Genomic DNA, 19,517 nt, shown 5'->3' on the forward strand with positions numbered 1-19,517 from the left:
GTTACTTTTAACTGTTATCTTGAATGTTGTGTTTACGCCGTGGTGCAGAGTCACTGACAGTTGTTGTTTTGTAGAGAGAGTGCTGTACCATGAGTGACTTCTGTTGTGCTGTTGTTGAACCTTGAGGCACATTGTAGCACCGGCAAGTGTTTTAATAAGGAGCTCCCCCTACCAGCTTGGGGTTAAATAACAAGCTCAATCTCTCTCTGTGAGCTACTTTGTTAAGATTTCTCTGCATGCCACAATGTAAAACATTGCACGGACACGCTGTGCTAATTATATATTTTGAAAAAAGAAATGTAGAGGTAGGAATTGCAATTAATATAAATAACATGACGCTAAGCATTGGCCAATGAATGTGAACTAACAACAAGGTTGTGGGTAACGCTGCGACCGTAGGAAAAAACTCTAATATGAAGGCATTTTACTGTGCATTTTACAGTAATGCTCTGTTCTTCTAGAATATCATTAAAGTTACGTAAATAGACTTTAACTTCACATTTTGAATGTAAATTAACGTTAAATCACTGTAATGTAATACAACATAATTGTCATGATTATTAAATGTATCTGTCTGTACATATGCATATTTAGATTGTTAAAATACATTCACAAATGTATCATGATTTCACAAATATCTGTCCGTTATTTGAAAGATTGAACTGTTGAATTCAAATGTAATGCTATGGAAAAGTATATAACATGATCCCTATAAGCTTGTGTTACATCACATAAGTATTATTATCGTTGCTAGTTAGGCCGTTCATGGCTCAAGAGTTGGCAGTTCGCCATGTGATCAGAAGATTGGCGGTTCGCGCCCCGGCTCGGACACTCGCCGTCGTTGTGTCCGTGGTCAAGACTCTTCACCTACCGCCTACTAGTGATAGCCAAAGGGGCCGATGGAGCGATATGGCAACCTCGCCTCTGTCAGTCTGTCCCAGGGCATGCAATCAATTATTATTTAAACCAACTGTTAACTGTATATTTCTGTACATTTACGTATTATGATTCATATTTCCACATTCAGTGACCTTGTTTATAGGTAATTTCATTGTTTGATCGCGTAAAAATGTTCCTAATTTAATGTCTAAAAGCACTTGGAAAAGGCAGAATCCCATGTCAAATTAGCGCAACAAACTCTATTTTCATTATTGAAAATAACCGTATTTTTATGGAACAGTTATTTTCTGTTATTTTACGGTCGTATTTTGGCGCCCCAGCTGCCGGAATATTACCGTTGTTTTAGGATGTTTTTTTAACAGTGTAGCTTTGAAAGATGCATTTATAATTACCCGCTTCATAAACCCAAACTAAAATGTTATATTCTCTGAACTTTTCCAATGTAAAATCAATGTTACATATGCAGACTTTGAAATTCCTCCTTTGTCTTCTCAAGGATGATCTAGATGTTATGGTTGAATATTTCTAGCAGTCCAATTTCTATAATTGGGATTCGTATGTTAAATGCAAGACTCGATGTATTTTACCACGTTCATGTTGGCTCTTTTCCAGGTTGGACTCAGAATATGTGTTGGTAATGCTTCCCAGCAATCAACTATGCTGTGAAACACAAAGAGCCCTGTGGGAAGGATGCTGATGAATATGTATGCTAGGACTTGCAAAGATCAGTGTAACCTCTCTGATCTGCCACGGCCACATACCTGCAGCCCTTAATGTGCTTTTCATTGCAGAAAGGTTGTTTTCACACATTGCCCTAGTTGGCCAAAGTGTATGCACAGCCAGGACTTAAGCTCCATTTGAGAACACTGCACACTATATTGTGCAGACAGGAGAAATAGTCTGGCTGTTATTTGTACACGGACACAATCCTCATCTCATTCCCTCTCTTTCATCTTACCTGTACCCAAATGCACACATGCACACCCACAAACACACACCGAGACCTGCAGTGTTCAAAGACATGTATAGGGGATTCAGAATCTTCTATCAAACGTATGTCTGTGCAGCTATATTTGGGTCCTAAAACTGCATTAGCTAGAAACCCCAGTGGCCATTCCCTGCCCTCAATAACCATGCAACACACCTCTGAGGCACAGCAACCTAAAATGAAATAATATCATGGTGACACTGGGGGTTTAACTCACGCACAAACACAACACAAAGTTGCAAACAAAAAGACACATTTACATGCATGCCTCCATGTCAGTGCAAAGAGGACGCATGCCTTTTGTTCAATGAAACTTTTTAGACTTTCCGCTGAAGCCACTAAGTCATACTTACTTTGATATAATTCGGAAAGCAGATTTTAAACATCTGATATCTCAGTTTGTCAAGTGCTTTACAATCCCAGTTGACTCTGATTGAATTAGGAGTACATGGGCTGAAGACCTCGGCGTTCCTCTGTCTGAGGACCAATGGTCAAACTTTTTTACCAATATTCAGAAAGGCTCAATAAACGCCAGATATAAATTAATCCAGTTTAAAGTCATTCACAGATCACATTTTTCTAAACTTAAACTTAACCGGATCTATAATTCTGTGTCCCACTTATGTGATACAAGTAATATCGGTGAAGGTTCCCTTGCACATCTATTTTGGCATTGACCTGTCTTGAAAGCTTTTTGGAGCCAAATTCTTACGTGGTTTTCAAACCAATTTAGGAAAAAAGTACCACTTGATGGTACACTGGCTATACTTGGATCATTTGCATCAATCGAATCTTTTTCCTTTTCACAAAAACAGATAATTACAATGGGCATGCTGGTGGCAAAGAAACGTATGCTTTTACAGTGGCGGTCTTCTTCGGCCCCGTGTTTTAAAAGGTGGCTTAATGAGACGGTGTCTGTGGCCAGGGTGGAACAGATAAGTGATAGAAAGGGGAAACTGGCGAGTTTTTGTATGATTTGGCAGCCATTTCTAGAATTCTTAAAAATGAACTGCTCATAATTCATGCCTCACACCCCGCGTGAATTTTCTTATTTTATTTTATTTTATTTTACTCTTTATTTAGTTAATATTGCTATATTTTTTCCTCCTCTTTTTTCTTCCTTTTTCCATGCTTATAAGTTCACAAATGCTAAATGTAGTAATTGTCCTAAGTTGAATCTGTATAAGCATGCTGTGTTTAATTTAAAAGCAAAAAAAAAAGAAGAAGACGCATGCCTTCCATACAGGTATCACTTACTCTACACCTAGACTAGATACAAGAAAGACAGTTTGATGTGTACAACTGCAAGTGCAGGGACAGGTCCGTACTTACTTCGACAATGATGCAGCTTGTAATTTTGCCTCTGTTCACCACTAGAGTGGATTTGAAATCAAATGTCAAGATGTAATCGACGTGCAGACTTTCAGCTTTAATTTAAGGGCTTTAACAAGTATACCAGACCTCAATTTTAAAGGGGCTGAAAAGCAATTGGTGAATTTACTGACAAGGAGATTCATAGCAAAGTAAGGTCTGTCCCTCATGATCCTATGCCAAATTAAACAGACTAGTACATGCCCATGCTACAGTACTGCTGGGCCTGTTTGCACTGTTGGCTGTAAAATTGATATGATGTGACCCTTTTTATATTTTATAAAGTGTTGAAAAATTCGTGATTTTAGCCGGCTGCTAAGCAGTTGCATGATGGTGTCATAATACCTGATGTAGACAAAACCTTCAGAGGTCTAAGATGAACCTGTGTGGCAAGTTTGGTTGGTCAGCTATTGATTGTCTAGAAGGAGTGTGTGGACAGACAAAGACTTTATATATTAAGAGCTAGAATTAATTTAAAGATTTGAACTTGATTTGGTGACTGGTGACAGGTACTATCAATACGAGGTCCAAAGAGACCACAGGGAGGGAAGTTAGGCCATTATTAGGGTGAAAAATTCAGAGAGACAGCTAAATAGCCAAATTCTTAATAAGGCTTGAGAGATTGTTATTTCAGGGTCACAGAATTGTTTCTTTGGTTAAGAATAACCCTTTTATGATATTGAGTCAAGTCAAAAAGGTCGGCTTGGACATGGCCAGAATATGTTTAAAAGAGTGTGTGTAGTCTTTGGATGAATAAAACTTGTATCAGAATGATGGGAAGCAGAACCTATAGGGATGGAAAGAGATCTAATGATGTGAAGCATACCATATCATCTGTCAAACATGGTGTGAAGGCAATCTTATAGCATGCAAATGTATGGTTGCCAATTGAACCTGTGACTAGAATATATTTATGATGAAACTGCTTCTAGAAATAGCAGGATAAAGTCAAAGGTGTACTGGGCAATGCTCAGTCAAATGCTGCAAAACTGATCAGGCAGTGCTTCACAATACAAATGGTTAATGACCCAAAGCATATTGCAAAAGCAACCCCAAGAGTTTCTCAAGGCAAAGAAATGAGATATTCTTCAGTAAGCAAGCCAGTCACCTGATCTTAAACCAATGGCTCGAGCTTTTCAGTTCAGTTCAAAGAGACCTACAAACACACAGCAATGGAAAGTGGCTGCAGTTCTTCTCAACAGAGGAAACGGCATTTGGTGATGTTAGTTGGTTCATGCAAAGCAATTCTTTACTTTTGTGAAGGAGGGCTAGTTACTTTAGAGCCTTTAAAAATGAGGGATTACATATAAAAATGTCAGTAACATGTAAAAGTTTAATGGAATACTTTTGTTAAACCCGTTGAATTAAAGCTGTAAGTCTGCACTTCAAGCACATCTTGATTGTTTGACGACAAACCCATTGTGTGGTCAGAAAAATTCATTTTTAAAAATGAGAAAGGTAGGGAAATTATCAAAGATTTGAGTTACCCTGTAAATGTTGTTTTTGTGCACATTTAACATTATTACTGGTGTTGTCTTTAAAAGTTAATTGTGTTTGTTTGTACGTACCAAAAACAAAGGATTGTCTGTGGTCTTAATGCTAAGCCTTGACTGACACATCAATTAGGATCATGAAGTAATTACCTCTCATTAGGCAGCCTTTGCACAGTCTTACAAAATCAGTTACACCACAGCACTCAACACATGGAGCCTTGTTTCATGAGTCAAGGTTAAAGTCAAATTGTTAGTAAGTGTTCCTATTTAGAGCTTAACACAATTCAGACGATAATGTGCAGTGCACTCGCACTCAAAATCAGCTTCTTTGCTTCTCACCATCGATAAAATCCACTCTCATCTGATGCTTTGTTTCTTAAAACTGCAAACTTAAATGCTGACCTGCTGAAACTTTGTGGCAAAACACAATAAAGAGTCCGTTCTCATCCCTGGGGTGCCGAGTCACAGAACAGAGAGGCACAGCAAGGCTAGAAAGGGCAATTACAAAATGTCATTTAGTCACCATCTGCATAATATGACATCTTCACTTCACAAAGTCACCCTCTTCTCCTTTTGCAAATTAGAAATAATTTAAACTCTCAGCCATATCTGTCTATTCCGAACCTCAGATATAATTTCAAACAGGTCTAAAATGCAAAAGGAAAACATTAAGATTTTGTTTTGCGCTCAAGCGGCGTAATCAGTGACAGTTCATTTGCAGACAACCTGGGTAGTATACAAATGGTTCCACAAAGTATTTCCAATGAAAAAGGAAACACCTGTAACTTACTGTAACACATCTAAGGCGCATAATCATTGTCAGCTGTAATTTATGTTGATACCTTGTCTGTGAATTGTCTGTCATTCACAATCTACCATTTACTATACTATAGTATGGGAAATAAGTGTGTTAGCATATGATGTGTGCAAATGTTCAATTAAAAGTTTATGCGTAAGTAAATTAATGTAATCTTGCGTATCATATTGTACATGTGTACTTACTACATATCTTTAGTTAACAGGCCTGTGAGTTTACGGTGTGAGAAAGTACTTGTCCCCTTTCCTGTTTTTTTTTTTGCATCTTTGTCACACTTACATATTTCAGATCATTAAACAACTTTCAATATTAGACAAAGATAACCCATGTAAACACAAAAATGCAGTTTTAAAATAATCATTTTATCTTTTAAGGGGGAAAAAGTTACATATACTTTTCACAGATATGCACAGATATCTTATGTGAAAGCAATTCAGCAGTGCTTAAATTGACCATCAACAAGGGCTTGACTTAATTCGCTGTATTAAAGTGTTTCATAAATGTTAGGCCGACCTCTTCCTATCCTGTATCCATTTAATTAAACAGTCAGCGATTCTAGATATATGAGGCCTCTGAAGCAAAGAAACGATGAATAAAAGATTACCCTGATGATTGAGAGAGCCTTCATACATAAACAGGATGTTTTCATATCAAATATGAGTAATATCTGATAAGGATTTTGATTTTTTCTATATGTAGCTTGCTGTTGGGGTGGAGTGCAAAGAGCCCAGCTATGCCATTAAATCACTGTTAATGAAATAAAGACGTGCAATGGCTCTTCAACATTTCTCTGCTATACTTGTCCTAAGTCTCACTTGCGAAATAGGCCCACACATGCATAAATAAGTACTGCATTTCATTTCTGTCTCAGAGTTGTTTTCCACAGTCCTAGAAATTCATGATGTCTTGTGTTTTGTTACAAAATATTAGATTTAACAAAAACAGTCATCAGTTCTAATTTTAATCCACTGAATTAAATGATCCCATTCATGTTAGAGGCAAATGACCTATTGTTACTGACTGTATTTTGGATATTTTTAAAAGCTTAATATGGTATATTAACAAATTTCCCACGTGTGGGACTAATAAAGGTTATCTTAGCATTTGTATTGTTTCAATTATTTCTTAAAACATACATTTTCCTTATTCCTTTTAAACTGTTAATTGCAATTGATTTTTTTATGAAGTCATCAATACCTACTGTTAATAGAGCATAGTCACACAGACCAAGAAACTGGTTGGTAACTGTAATCTATTAAATTAATATAACCCCAGTCACACAGGCTTAGAGACCAGTCAGCGACCCCCTGGAAACCAACTTTTCCTAGGAAAATGTGCATTCCCCAACCGGTTAACAAGTGGTGGGAACCAGTTGCTTGCTGTAGTGCTGTAGCTCAGTGAAACTGGACACAAAGATGCATATGCACACCTACTTGCTAAGCAGTTGTGAAACTATAAAGAGTGTTATGCAGGAAATGAAGGCCATTTTGCCTTCAAAGTAAAAGTTGCTCCTTTATGAAACATGTTGGCTTCAGGAGGAAAAGAAAAATGTTTATTATAAAAGAAAACAGTTTGTATTTCCAGTTTAAGTTGTGTTTTTTTTTTTTCAAATTTCACTACAGCTCAGTTGTTAGTTAACGCATATTCATGAGAAGTTAAGTGTCATCTATGCAATTTTCCACAAGGAGGATTTTAGTGTGGCGCCTTCTTTGTAGCTGATTTGATCCAACGACAGCTGGCAGCCTTCCACAATCAATAAACAACCAATTACTAGTCTTAGTTTTACTGATTGTGACTGAGGCTTTAGCTTTTCAAGCTCTTTAAATCTTATTTCTGGCAGAAAATATTAAACTCCTCAGCTATTTACAGTACTTGCATCAACTTTAATGAACATCTTGAGCAATACGGTTTTCTATTGCTGAGTTTTGCTTGTCAACAACATTAAAATTCCACAGGCACATAATTCAGTTTAAACTGTGACCTGTGGTTCAAGGATATCAGCAAGTCATACTCTTCCTTGTTGCTTTTTCCTCATTGAGTTTTTGCAGTCATATATTGTGCCAAACATTATATTTAGGCTCATTTTGTGGGCGCTGGAGTTCTGTTAATGGGCCATAGCCTTCAGTTTTTACGGTTACTTTGTACATCATAGCTTATGCACAGGGCTGCCACTGCTGGTCAGATCTAAAAATAAAATACATTAAAAATGTTTAATGTAATTCATACCGCTGCTGACAGGTTCTAACTTAATACAAAAAAAAGATTAATGGAGACAACCCCTAACGGTAAGAACACTTCACAGGAAATAAAGATCTACACTGCAGTAGTGTGAGGGTGTTGCACTGGAGTGCTTTGGGACTTGGGTAATTTACAATAAGAACTAAAAAGTTAGCTTGACTTTTGGTCCCTGCGGTAACCAGAAGTGTAATCTTCAGTTACAGCGTACAACTATGTTATATAAATGACAGAAGGCAAAATCAGTGAGTTGGCGCTTGAGAAAAGGGTGCAAGAATATTAAGCACTATAGTTATATTTTTTAGTACGTAAAGCTTAAACCTACAGATAAGTAATTTGGTGTGACACCTTTATGTGTATGTGTAATAAAGACCTAAATAGAAATGTAACCTTTCTGACAGTATTCATTCTGGCTTGTTATAACATCATAGCATTGAGGCTGGTGAGGCCACACCAATGAAAGTAATAAATCACATGTGTCTGAATGAAGCTGTAGCTAGAAGTTATAGGCATCACCTCACTGCATATGTGAATTTCAGCAATGAAGCAAACTGGAGTCCACCAGGGTTCTGTTCATGGCCCTTAAATATTTTCCAAATGAATACTCACTGCCGTACTCTGAACAAGTAAGCAACTGGGTTGTCAAAGAAAAATCACCTCTCAGATACTAATGGACGACCAGTTTAGATACTAATTTATGATAGTCTTCTCTTCCTCCAGCTAACGGACAACTTCACATAGCACCACCGTGGGCAGTGAGGCGCACAGCCCCTCCCCTCACTGGCAGCTGAAGTAGCTGAGGCTCATAACACTGAGTTACTCTTCATGAGGAATTCTGAGAGGTCAGTAAAGCTCCCATTTCAACAACACTGAAGTATTAAATAGTTATCATTAACGTTAACCTGGCTGACGGACACGTTAATTTTACTCATTTCACCATTCGCAACTGCCTGACAGTAACATTAGCTGTCTTTTATCATTAAGGTAGCTGCCAAAGGCTACAGCTCAGTAATAAAACAATAATGTTAACACTGGAGCCTTGGCAGCTAACATTATCATTCCTGCCTGTCTGTAACATTAATAGAGAGTGTTAATTTAACAGGGTACCATGATTATTTGTGCCTAAAAACAACAGAAACAGTGGCACTCTATCCTAACAACTGTATTTGATCAGCAGCAAAAATATGATGCTAAATGGGAATGGGTACTGAAATCTGATATTAAACAGGCTCCAGGGCAAAACGATTTAAGTATCAGTAAGCTCCAATGTTATCTGTATTATTTTCAATACTGGAAAAAATTAAGAAAATAGATTTACTATTGGTACATAAAAGTTATCTTTCACATTTTATCTGACCTCCTCTGTTACTGATTAAGCCATTAATCCAAGGCATTTCCCCTGTTCCCTATCCTGAGGACAGTTGTCTCTTTATCTCTCTCAGAGCCTGCATGTGAGGGGCGAGGGGAGCTCTGTCTCGCACATACCACACAGATCCTGGTCTTTGTGCAGATGGAGGAGAGAATGAAATGCTCAAAAGTGCGGTTGCACTTTGCTAGAGTCGATGCCGACAGTGTTGTCACAAATGCAACAGATCTTTTGCTTGTAAAGGTGGGAACATGAGAAATCTGTCAAAACATTCAGCAAAAGTGTTCAGAGGCAGAACTGCAGAGTTTTCGACTGCCTAGCTTGTAGTTCATCTGCTCTTGCTCCAGATGTGTTATGCTAGCAGCCTGTTATGCACGCACATCTAAATAATCAGTTATCTAAAATGTGAACATGGGCTAATGAACAAAGTGTTATGGATATGTGCATTCATTATCAGGTGGTCAAAACGTCATTGCTCACAATTCTAAATCTTAAATTCCCAATTAAAGTTTTTAGATTAGAGTAACACTACAGCACAGTAAACGCTGTCAAATTTAGCTATGTTTTTCAAATTAAGGAAAGAAAATTGAACTAACGAGAAGTACCGCCTGTGTTCTGCTGGTGCTGAAACCTGACCATGAGCTGGATGTATTGCCTCATTGCTATATCCCTATATTTCACGAGCCTTTCCCATCACAGTGATTTATTTGGATGCAAATACGGGGGCTTTGGCGTACCTTTCTATTTGAGGCTGCAAGCACTTACTGTGAAAAATGAATGTCAGTTTTTCAATGATCGAAAAAGATTGGTCCTAAACCCGCTGCAATCACATTTCCCTGTACATCAGGTGATGTGGAAGGGCCTCTCCCTATGTAGCTGGGTGAAACTGTTCTTCAGGGGGCTTGCAGTGCACACAGAGCCATTACTAACACTGGCACAGTCAGCTCTGTGTCATCGTATAAATCAGACGTCTTGGCCACAGGTGGCCCATAGATCACATAGTCACACCACAGTGTCAGGCAGAAACAGCGGATGTGCGCACCACATGCCTTGCTTCCAAAGAGGAAATCAATCACTTGGACTGTCTAAGCTGCTAGTACCACCTCCACTTAGCCTCAGTACCCACTGCACGATGCCACCCACACCAGAAATTAACAGGAGCAAAGGCAATGGACCGTTTTACGTTCTCTTTGTGTGCTCAATCAGCACCCATGTTTTCTTAGCCAACAGGTCCAGAGCAGACTCATCTAGGGAGTTTCTGGGTGATTTTTATACAATGTTGATCTGTGAGCTTTAAAGGTCTGGCTTAACAAAAAAAGAAAAGAAAAAGAAAAGAAAGAAAAAAAAAAAGAAAAAGAAAGGGGGACTGGCAGAAGCAGAATGAATTCAGTAGTTTGAGCTATATGGCTGGCAGCTATGAAATCTATTTACTGCAGAGTAGAGAGACTGAGCCTGATGGGCCAAAATTAAAAGACCATGTAGTGTGAAGATTCTCCACGCACATTTGGGAAATGTATCATCAATAAATCAATGTGGACAGTCGAAACTAAAAGGTGTCTAATTATGTTTACATCCAATGCTCAGTCTGACTTACACACTGGGAAACATTATGTTGTTTTACTGCATTAATGTGCAAATGTGTTTGCTGTTTCTTGAAACATGATGGGCATTTTCTTCCCCCCGTGACCTCGTCTTCAAACACTACAGTGAGCGAGTTGTACCCAGTGGAACATGAGCCCTATTTGCACTTCAAATTAGCTGTTATTTGGCTTTAACAGTCTAAAAAGAAATTGACACAGTCTACTTGGCATTTGATTAGTCAGTGATGGTGTTTGGATTCTCTAGTCGGGAAAAGGAAGTAACTAAATAACACCAGAAAGTCCAATGCTGTCTCACGCTCCTGAAGGTGGTGTCACAATCGATACATATTGATAGATGTGTCACAATCCAGTCCTTGAACACCTCAGTACAGTACTTAAAGTCAGGACTTGGGTGTTGCCCAAGGGTTTAGGAGCATTGCTTTAAATACAGTTCACAAATTGGTTCATTGATTAAGAAAACAACAACAACAACTAAACAAACAATCAAATCAAAACTGATAGTTTTCCCACAAACTGCATGAATTTCCCTTTCTTCTTAAGAAATAAAACCCTTTCTAATCTTCTATGTGCCAAAATAAGTACAAAAAAATTGAAGATGCTTACTACTCTGGATGGTTTCATATATTTATACTTCAACTAAAAGCTGTGATGAAAGAGGTATTGATCTTTACATCACACTGAGGTATAAGGAATGTTTCTCTGCTTATGCGTCTCACCTGTATGAGGCGTCCCTGTTCCGTTTGCAGTGTGTTAAGGTCTTGCCCGAGGCTGCTCTGCCCCCTGCGTAGAGATTCATAGTCCATTTTCAGTTGGCCTGCGTGGGCTGACAGCTTGGCCACCTCCTCAGCCAGACTGACAAGCAGAGCCCGATCCTGTCCTTTCACAGACTTCAAGTCGGAGTCGTGGTCGGTCAGTGAGTGGAGCAATGAGGTCTGCACACCCTCCAGTCGCATAAAGTTACTGTTGTAATCCGGACAGTTGGGGTCAATGAAGATGTTAATGCGAGAGCCATCGCCTCTCTCAACAGTGACCAGGGCATTGGCTTCATCCTGGTTGGTAGAAATGTGGGGTAGGCCATCAGACATGGGTGGAGCCTGATAGTGATTCATGAAAAGGATGGTGCCAGTTACAGTGACAGCCAGCAATACAGCCACGAAGAGAAGGATAGTGCAGAGCAGGTAGCTGCAGCTCATCCTCTGTAAGTCAGAAAGAAGAGAGGGAGAAAGGTAGGCAGAGAAAAGGTATGTTTTAGAAAAGTAAATGCAATTACACCAAAAATGACATTTAAAAAAAAGCTGAGTTATTCAAAAAGAAATGACTTTCTTCAATCACCGGGGCCATAGTTTTAAGTAATGTAACCATATTTCCGTGATAAAGTGTAGTTTTGAATTATTTATGCAGCCAAAAAAAAAAAAAAAGATCCCATCAACTGTCGGCCTTATTAAAACTCAAAGAGACAATTTCTGTCCAAAGACCCTGCTTATCATTGGAGTGGTGATGCAGTGTGGGGGAGGATACTAGCCTCATACATGTCTGGAAACCACTCAGGGACCTGAGAGCTCCTTCTTTTCAGTTCTAACATGGAGAAGAAAACAAGAAAACATGAAGAAATTGGAGCTACTGAGAAAGAGTAAAGCAAAGACGATGTGGACGGCCAGTCGGATGCAAATAAATGAGCAGAAACCACTTAGAGAAAAAATGGAGGAACTGTACCGGTAACATAGTCTTCAATAATTGGGCTATAAAATGTTTTTTTATGATGGCCCACTTAGGTTAAGCAATGGATAGGAGAAAGCACTATGGCCCGCCTATATGAATGATTAATAGTTCCTAGCTCCCCAATATCTTTCTAACAAATGAATCACCAGTTGATGTCTAAGTGATTTTTGTTTTTTATTTTCTACAGTCTGTATTTTTTTTTGTTCTCAATGACTGTATGTGGGCTTTGGTTTATGTTAGCATGTGAAAGTGAGAGTGAGCACATTAATATGTAAATTGGCTGTACAAAGCACCGCGAAGCACACTAATAGACAGCTAATGGCCTGCTTTACGAGAGAGGTTTACAGTTCTTTTAATGTGAGGAAAATCAATTGTGTTGTGCAGGAAGTACTCCTATCAACTTTGTTTACCCACAGTCTTTGGATAGAAGACATAAAACGTTGTTACTGCCTGGATATGTGCAGGTGTACATGGGATGCCAATTTTGTAAACCTGAAGCACACAAGACACACAACCAATATGACTACTTCAACCGCACTTGGCTTATTTTATTATTTTCTTTTTAATTCCTGTCTCCAGTAGAATCTGTTGATTACATTTAGTGAAATTTCATGAATCATTGCTTACTAAAGCACCTTAATGTGGCTTTTGTTTTTGAGATACCATTCACATGTGTGTGATCACTGTCGCTGCAAAAACTCTCTTGCGTAAATTTTTTTAAAATGAGTTGCTGTACAGATGTAATGATAAACAATGTTGTTAAAACTACTGACAGCTAAAGTGTCAGAGGGTACCAGGCCTCCATACTTTCTAATACCCAATTTGATTTAGCATCAGAGGGATGGGATGCTTCAGAACATGCTATAAGGCATCATCCTACAGGGCATGGGCAACCATGCCCTGACAGGTAAAAATGATGAGGATCTCAACATTAGTAGGTTAAGGGTGTTAACTGGTGTACAGGTATGGTAAAAAGAAAGTACACCCTCTTTCAATAGTAAGGTTTTACACATTGGGACAAAATAAAAAAGTCCATAGCAGATTTTGAAATGGGAAAAAAGATGCTCTCAGATGAACAACATGTGACATATTTCACTATGACATTATTTATTTAACCAAAAATTAGCCAAAATGCAGGAACTGAAAAAAAACAAAAACCTTTACTGCTTTAAGAGGGTAAGAAGCAATCAGGTGCTGCTAATCAAATACACTTGATTAACTAATCATCAAAAAGTGTGAGCACTTGAGTAAAAGCAGCAGTTTTGTGGGTCTGAGGCATTCAGGTGTTTTAACACAAAGCCAAGGAAGAAAGACATTAGCAATGATCTTTAAGAAACAGTTGCTACTTCATTACGGTCTTATATCCTCCCCATTTGTTTGGGAAGGTAATGAGCCTATTTCCAAAGGACCACAAAAAACCAAAGCGCTACATCTCAGACTTTTTAAGCCTCAGTTAGCTCAATAAATTATAATGCTCATAGAAAAAAAAGGTTACATTTGCAAAGCTGTTTCCTTTGGACACACAAGATGAAAGTGGAAATTTTTGGCTTTAATGCACACCAATATGTTTGGCAAAAACCAAACACAGCATGTCAGCATAAACACATCAAGCCAGCTGTCAAGCATGGTGGTGGAGGCATGTTGATTCGGACTAGTTTTTTTTAGCCACAGGACCTGAGCACTTTGCAGTCCCTTAGTTAAATGGTAAATGGACTGGTTCTTATATAGCGCTTTTCTACTCTGTCCGAGCACTCAAAGCGCTTTATGCAGCTAATTCATTCACCCAATCACACCCATTCACACAAGCAATTCTAAGCTTAAGTGCCTAACATTCATACACATTCACACTCCGATGGATGCATTGGAGAGCAACATGGGGTTGACATGCAGACTGGAGCAGCCTGGGATCGAACCACTGACCTTCTGGTTAGTGGCTGATCCGCTCTGCGGAGCTACTTGTTGACCTTGAACTCACACATATTCTAGAGTCAAATGTGGGAGCTTCTGTGTGACAAATAAACTTGGGCAAAAGTGGGTTGGCAAACAGGACAATAATAATAATATTTCCAAGACACCAGCAAATCTACAGCGAAATGGCTGAAAAAGAACAGAACCAAGATGTCAAAGTCCAGACCTAAACTTGACAGAACTCCTATCCGGTCGTTAAGTCTGACGTCACTAGCCGTGTCTGGGCCTAAACTCTGCTGCAGGTCCATATATCAAACGATCACTATGGCATTACTGAGAGTTGAAAAACTGTCTAAAGTCTTTCATCTTTAATAAAATGATCAGACTTCTGTTCTACCAGGTGTAACAATTGAGTTTAACATCCAGGCATCAATGAAAACAGAATTTATGACATTTAACGGAGTTAGAAGTTAGCAGGAAGTTAGCTCGCTAGCTTCTATCTAAATGCAATATAGCATGTCAAGACTGCGGGGTTTTGGAAACAAATTAAAGCGTACAGCTCTGTTATCACTTCCAACATAAATGAAGACAGAAAACTAAACAGCAGTGACGTTTGTAGGGTTACTGAAGTTTGGCTAGCTGATATATAATGATGTGCTATGTGACCGCTAGCGACTCAGCTATGTTAGCGTAATATAAACAAGCTAACTTTTTTCCCACTCGATAAAAGTTAACGTTAGTGTTCTCGGTGGTCAGGAACAAATGTAATCGCATGGCAGGATGCTGTAAAAGGACCAAACTTCAGCCAGGAGAACAACTGAGATAATCCATCCACAATAGGAGGTTAGTCATTCATATACTGCTGCATGGACTGGGCTGTAGTTACATCCTAAGGTTTTAAAAACTGAGCTTAAATAAATGATTAGTGGTAATAAAAGCCGAGGGAGGTCAACAGTGATCACTGACTGTTTTAGGAGCTTTTTGAGATTAAATAGAAGAAAATACAAAGCATTAAACATGTTAACAACACAAAAGCCATATTAAACGCAGACTACTTTAGGCCCGGAAGTAGGATTCGTCACGTCATCACTTAACGACTGGATAGCAGGGCCCTAAGAGAGCTGTGCATAAATGAATCCCAACAAACCTCAATAAAGTCAGACAACATTGTAATGAATGGGCTCAAATTCCTCCACAATGATGTGACAGACTAAAGCCATCTAGTTACTGTTGCTAAAAGTTCTGAATCTTCTGGTGTACTAATTTTTCAAATGTACTTTTTTTTTAGTTAAATAAGTAATGAGACCGTATAATGTGTCTTCTGTTGTTATCTAATTTAAGAGCTGGTGATGACCAGATAATTTTTTATTATGTCCTAATATGTAATATTTTGCAACATACTGCATACTGTACAACTAGACACTAGATACACTACACACATTTATGCCACTTAATGTTCACTGCATATTTGCACATGGACACATAGTTGCATGGAGACCTACAGTGGGGCAAAAAAGTATTTAGTCAGCCACCGATTGTGCAAGTTCCCCCACCTAAAATGATGACAGAGGTCAGTAATTTGCACCAGAGGTACACTTCAACTGTGAGAGACAGAATGTGAAAAAAAAAATCCATGAATCCACATGGTAGGATTTGTAAAGAATTTATTCGTAAATCAGGGTGGAAAATAAGTATTTGGTCAATAACAAAAATACAACTCAATACTTTGTAACATAACCTTTGTTGGCAATAACAGAGGTCAAACGTTTACTATAGGTCTTTACCAGGTTTGCACACACAGTAGCTGGTATTTTGGCCCATTCCTCCATGCAGATCTTCTCGAGAGCAGTGATGTTTTGGGGCTGTCGCCGAGCAACACGGACTTTCAACTCCCGCCACAGATTTTCTATGGGGTTGAGGTCTGGAGACTGGCTAGGCCACTCCAGGACTTTCAAATGCTTCTTACGGAGCCACTCCTTTGTTGCCCGGGCGGTGTGTTTTGGATCATTGTCATGTTGGAAGACCCAGCCTCGTTTCATCTTCAAAGTTCTCACTGATGGAAGGAGGTTTTGGCTCAAAATCTCACAATACATGGCCCCATTCATTTTGTCCTTAACACGGATCAGTCGTCCTGTCCCCTTGGCAGAAAAACAGCCCCATAGCATGATGTTTCCACCCCCATGCTTCACAGTAGGTATGGTGTTCTTGGGATGCAACTCAGTATTCTTCTTCCTCCAAACACGACGAGTTGAGTTTATACCAAAAAGTTCTACTTTGGTTTCATCTGACCACATGACATTCTCCCAATCCTCTGCTGTATCATCCATGTGCTCTCTGGCAAACTTCAGACGGGCCTGGACATGCACTGGCTTCAGCAGCGGAACACGTCTGGCACTGCGGGATTTGATTCCCTGCCGTTGTAGTGTGTTACTGATGGTGACCTTTGTTACTTTGGTCCCAGCTCTCTGCAGGTCATTCACCAGGTCCCCCCGTGTGGTTCTGGGATCTTTGCTCACCGTTCTCATGATCATTTTGACCCCACGGGATGAGATCTTGCGTGGAGCCCCAGATCGAGGGAGATTATCAGTGGTCTTGTATGTCTTCCATTTTCTGATGATTGCTCCCACAGTTGATTTTTTCACACCAAGCTGCTTGCCTATTGTAGATTCACTCTTCCCAGTCTGGTGCAGGTCTACAATACTTTTCCTGGTGTCCTTCGAAAGCTCTTTGGTCTTGGCCATGGCGGAGTTTGGAGTCTGACTGTTTGAGGCTGTGGACAGGTGTCTTTTATACAGATGATGAGTTCAAACAGGTGCCATTCATACAGGTAACGAGTGGGGGACAGAAAAGCTTCTTACAGAAGACGTTACAGGTCTGTGAGAGCCAGAGATTTTCCTTGTTTGAGGTGACCAAATACTTATTTTCCACCCTAATTTACGAATTAATTCTTTACAAATCCTACCATGTGAATTCATGGATTTTTTTTTCACATTCTGTCTCTCACAGTTGAAGTGTACCTCTGGTGCAAATTACTGACCTCTGTCATCATTTTAAGTGGGGGAACTTGCACAATCGGTGGCTGACTAAATACTTTTTTGCCCCACTGTACATAATTTGACCATAATGCTTTTTTGGGAAAAAGAACATAAAAAAAACTGGCGCATTGCTTTATTTTTTCACCCATATACATCATCGTAGAAATGAGCTCCAGGGGAATAATACTGCACATAGCATTTTTTTTTCGTTTGCTTGCTCTAATTCAACATGTAGGCCTTATGACTATACTTAGAATTTACCTTAAAATCTTTCATTACATATCAAAACTGTGTTTCTCTTTTTTCCAGTTTGTATGAGGTGCGGCTCAGTGATTTTAACTCACTGGGCTTGGCTGTGTCTATGGATGTGTGTGCAGAGGGGTGTCTGTGTCGTACATAATGTGTATAATGGCCTTGCTCTGCAGAATGACAGCAACGTAACATTAGAACGGTTTGCCTGAGTACTATCGCTAGCGGGCCAAGACATCAGTGAAAGCTATCACTGGCACTACACTAAATATTCATTGCTAGCACACTGATTATTAACGTAGAATGGAAAAGATATATGATAGTCATAGTTATGCTGACAGGCAGACCTCTATACATTAAAACATATTCAGAACACAGAGGAGTAGATGTGTTTCATGCATGTTGAACCGTAACTAGACAATAATCGAATCTGTAATAATAATTTAGTCTTGAAAAATTAAGGCTAATATAATATAATTATATTATATGCCAATTATAATTGGCATATAATATATAAATGTGGAGAGACTCCCAACTCGACCTAACTAGTTGCCAACTGGTTTCTATAAAAGAACGTGCCTATGTTACGTTGCCATGAAATTGCTGTTGTACAATAATCCTATTTTTTTAGGAATCTCTACTTTTGTGTTTACCAGTTCATTTATGGTAAATGAGCTGGTTTTTACATAGTGCTTTTCTACTCTGAGCACTCAGAGCACTTCATATAACATGTCTCATTCACACACATTTATATAAGAACTTTTTTCTACATCTAAGTGCTTGCTATCTAACATTCAACTCTGTGTCTTATTAAGTGTTATTAATCTAATTCAGTCTTATTGAGTCTGTCTTATTGCTGCTCTATTGCTGGTTTGATGAACCAAAGTTGCTTTGATCACTCATACACATACCTGCCGTTCGTCTTCAAAGAAACATTTTCAAAGGGCAACAAAACCACAAATTCATTGCACATGGTTGCAGTAACTTTGGTGTTGCTGCAATCTCAAACCACCATTTTCCCTAACGTGACTGCAGAATCTGTTTTTCATGTTTATGAATACAACAATGAATCAACAAAAGTGCAGTTCAGTGTTAAAGTTCTGTGTTTTGCTAATCTGTCAATCCAGATTTCACCCTCCTGCCCACAGACACTGCATTGTTGGGAAGCATTTGCTGAAATACTGCTGAAAACCTCTCAGTTCACTGATAGAGACACAGTCCTTGTAGAAGTGTGTTACTCAGCACCATCTCGAAATGCCCATAGACACTTATTTGAAAAGTTTTTTGAACCATTACCAAAAATCATCAAAATTGCATGTTGTGAAGACAGGACACAACTCACTCAGTGTGTCACAGTCAACAGTGCTTTATTATAGTTCTTTTTGGATACCCTGGCAGTTACCCACTGCTCCACCCCACCCCTGCACAAACCACACTTCACCACACACGTATTCCATCAAATCAAATTAAAAAAAAAAGATTAAAAGGTTTGCTGACTTTTTTTTGTTAAGGCCTTTTTTCTCCTGGGAAGTTCTACTACTTTGGATGTCAATTTTTCCTACAACTTACAATGTCAATAAAAGACGAGGTCACTTAACAATAACATAATTATGTGTCATTATAGGATGTTTGCTCAAACAAGTACAGGATGAGGATTTATTTATTTTTCAACAGAAGAATAATCACAGGAAATGCACTCATTCTTCTGTTTACAGGTAATATTTTGGTCTGTAGAAACGCACTGGCTCAACAACAAGGTGGTTATTCAGTTAAGTTGATCTTATAATTTTATGATTTTATTTTTTTATTGTGCTGTGGCAAACAATGTTCCCAGT

General features: G+C 38.8%; 1 protein-coding gene and 1 long non-coding RNA gene across 3 annotated transcripts in view; one reads left to right on the forward strand and one right to left on the reverse strand.

The window, feature by feature from the left end:
* fibcd1b (fibrinogen C domain containing 1b) overlaps positions 1–19,517 on the reverse strand; it is a 123,934-nt gene that overhangs the window by 73,599 nt on the left and 30,818 nt on the right. For both annotated transcript variants that reach the window (XM_082542363.1, XM_082542362.1), the window contains one exon: positions 11,488–11,967. In XM_082542363.1, the coding sequence (XP_082398489.1) occupies positions 11,488–11,967 (480 nt within the window). The remainder of the gene's footprint in view (positions 1–11,487; positions 11,968–19,517) is intronic.
* LOC309711856 overlaps positions 4,691–19,517 on the forward strand; it is a 33,296-nt gene continuing 18,469 nt past the window's right edge. The window contains exons 1-2 of the long non-coding RNA XR_014278121.1: positions 4,691–4,717; positions 8,525–8,646. This is a non-coding gene — a long non-coding RNA (uncharacterized lncRNA). The remainder of the gene's footprint in view (positions 4,718–8,524; positions 8,647–19,517) is intronic.

The sequence above is a fragment of the Aulonocara stuartgranti genome (genome assembly GCF_965226115.1).
Source record: "Aulonocara stuartgranti genome assembly, chromosome: 7".
Taxonomy (NCBI): Eukaryota; Metazoa; Chordata; class Actinopteri; order Cichliformes; family Cichlidae; genus Aulonocara; species Aulonocara stuartgranti.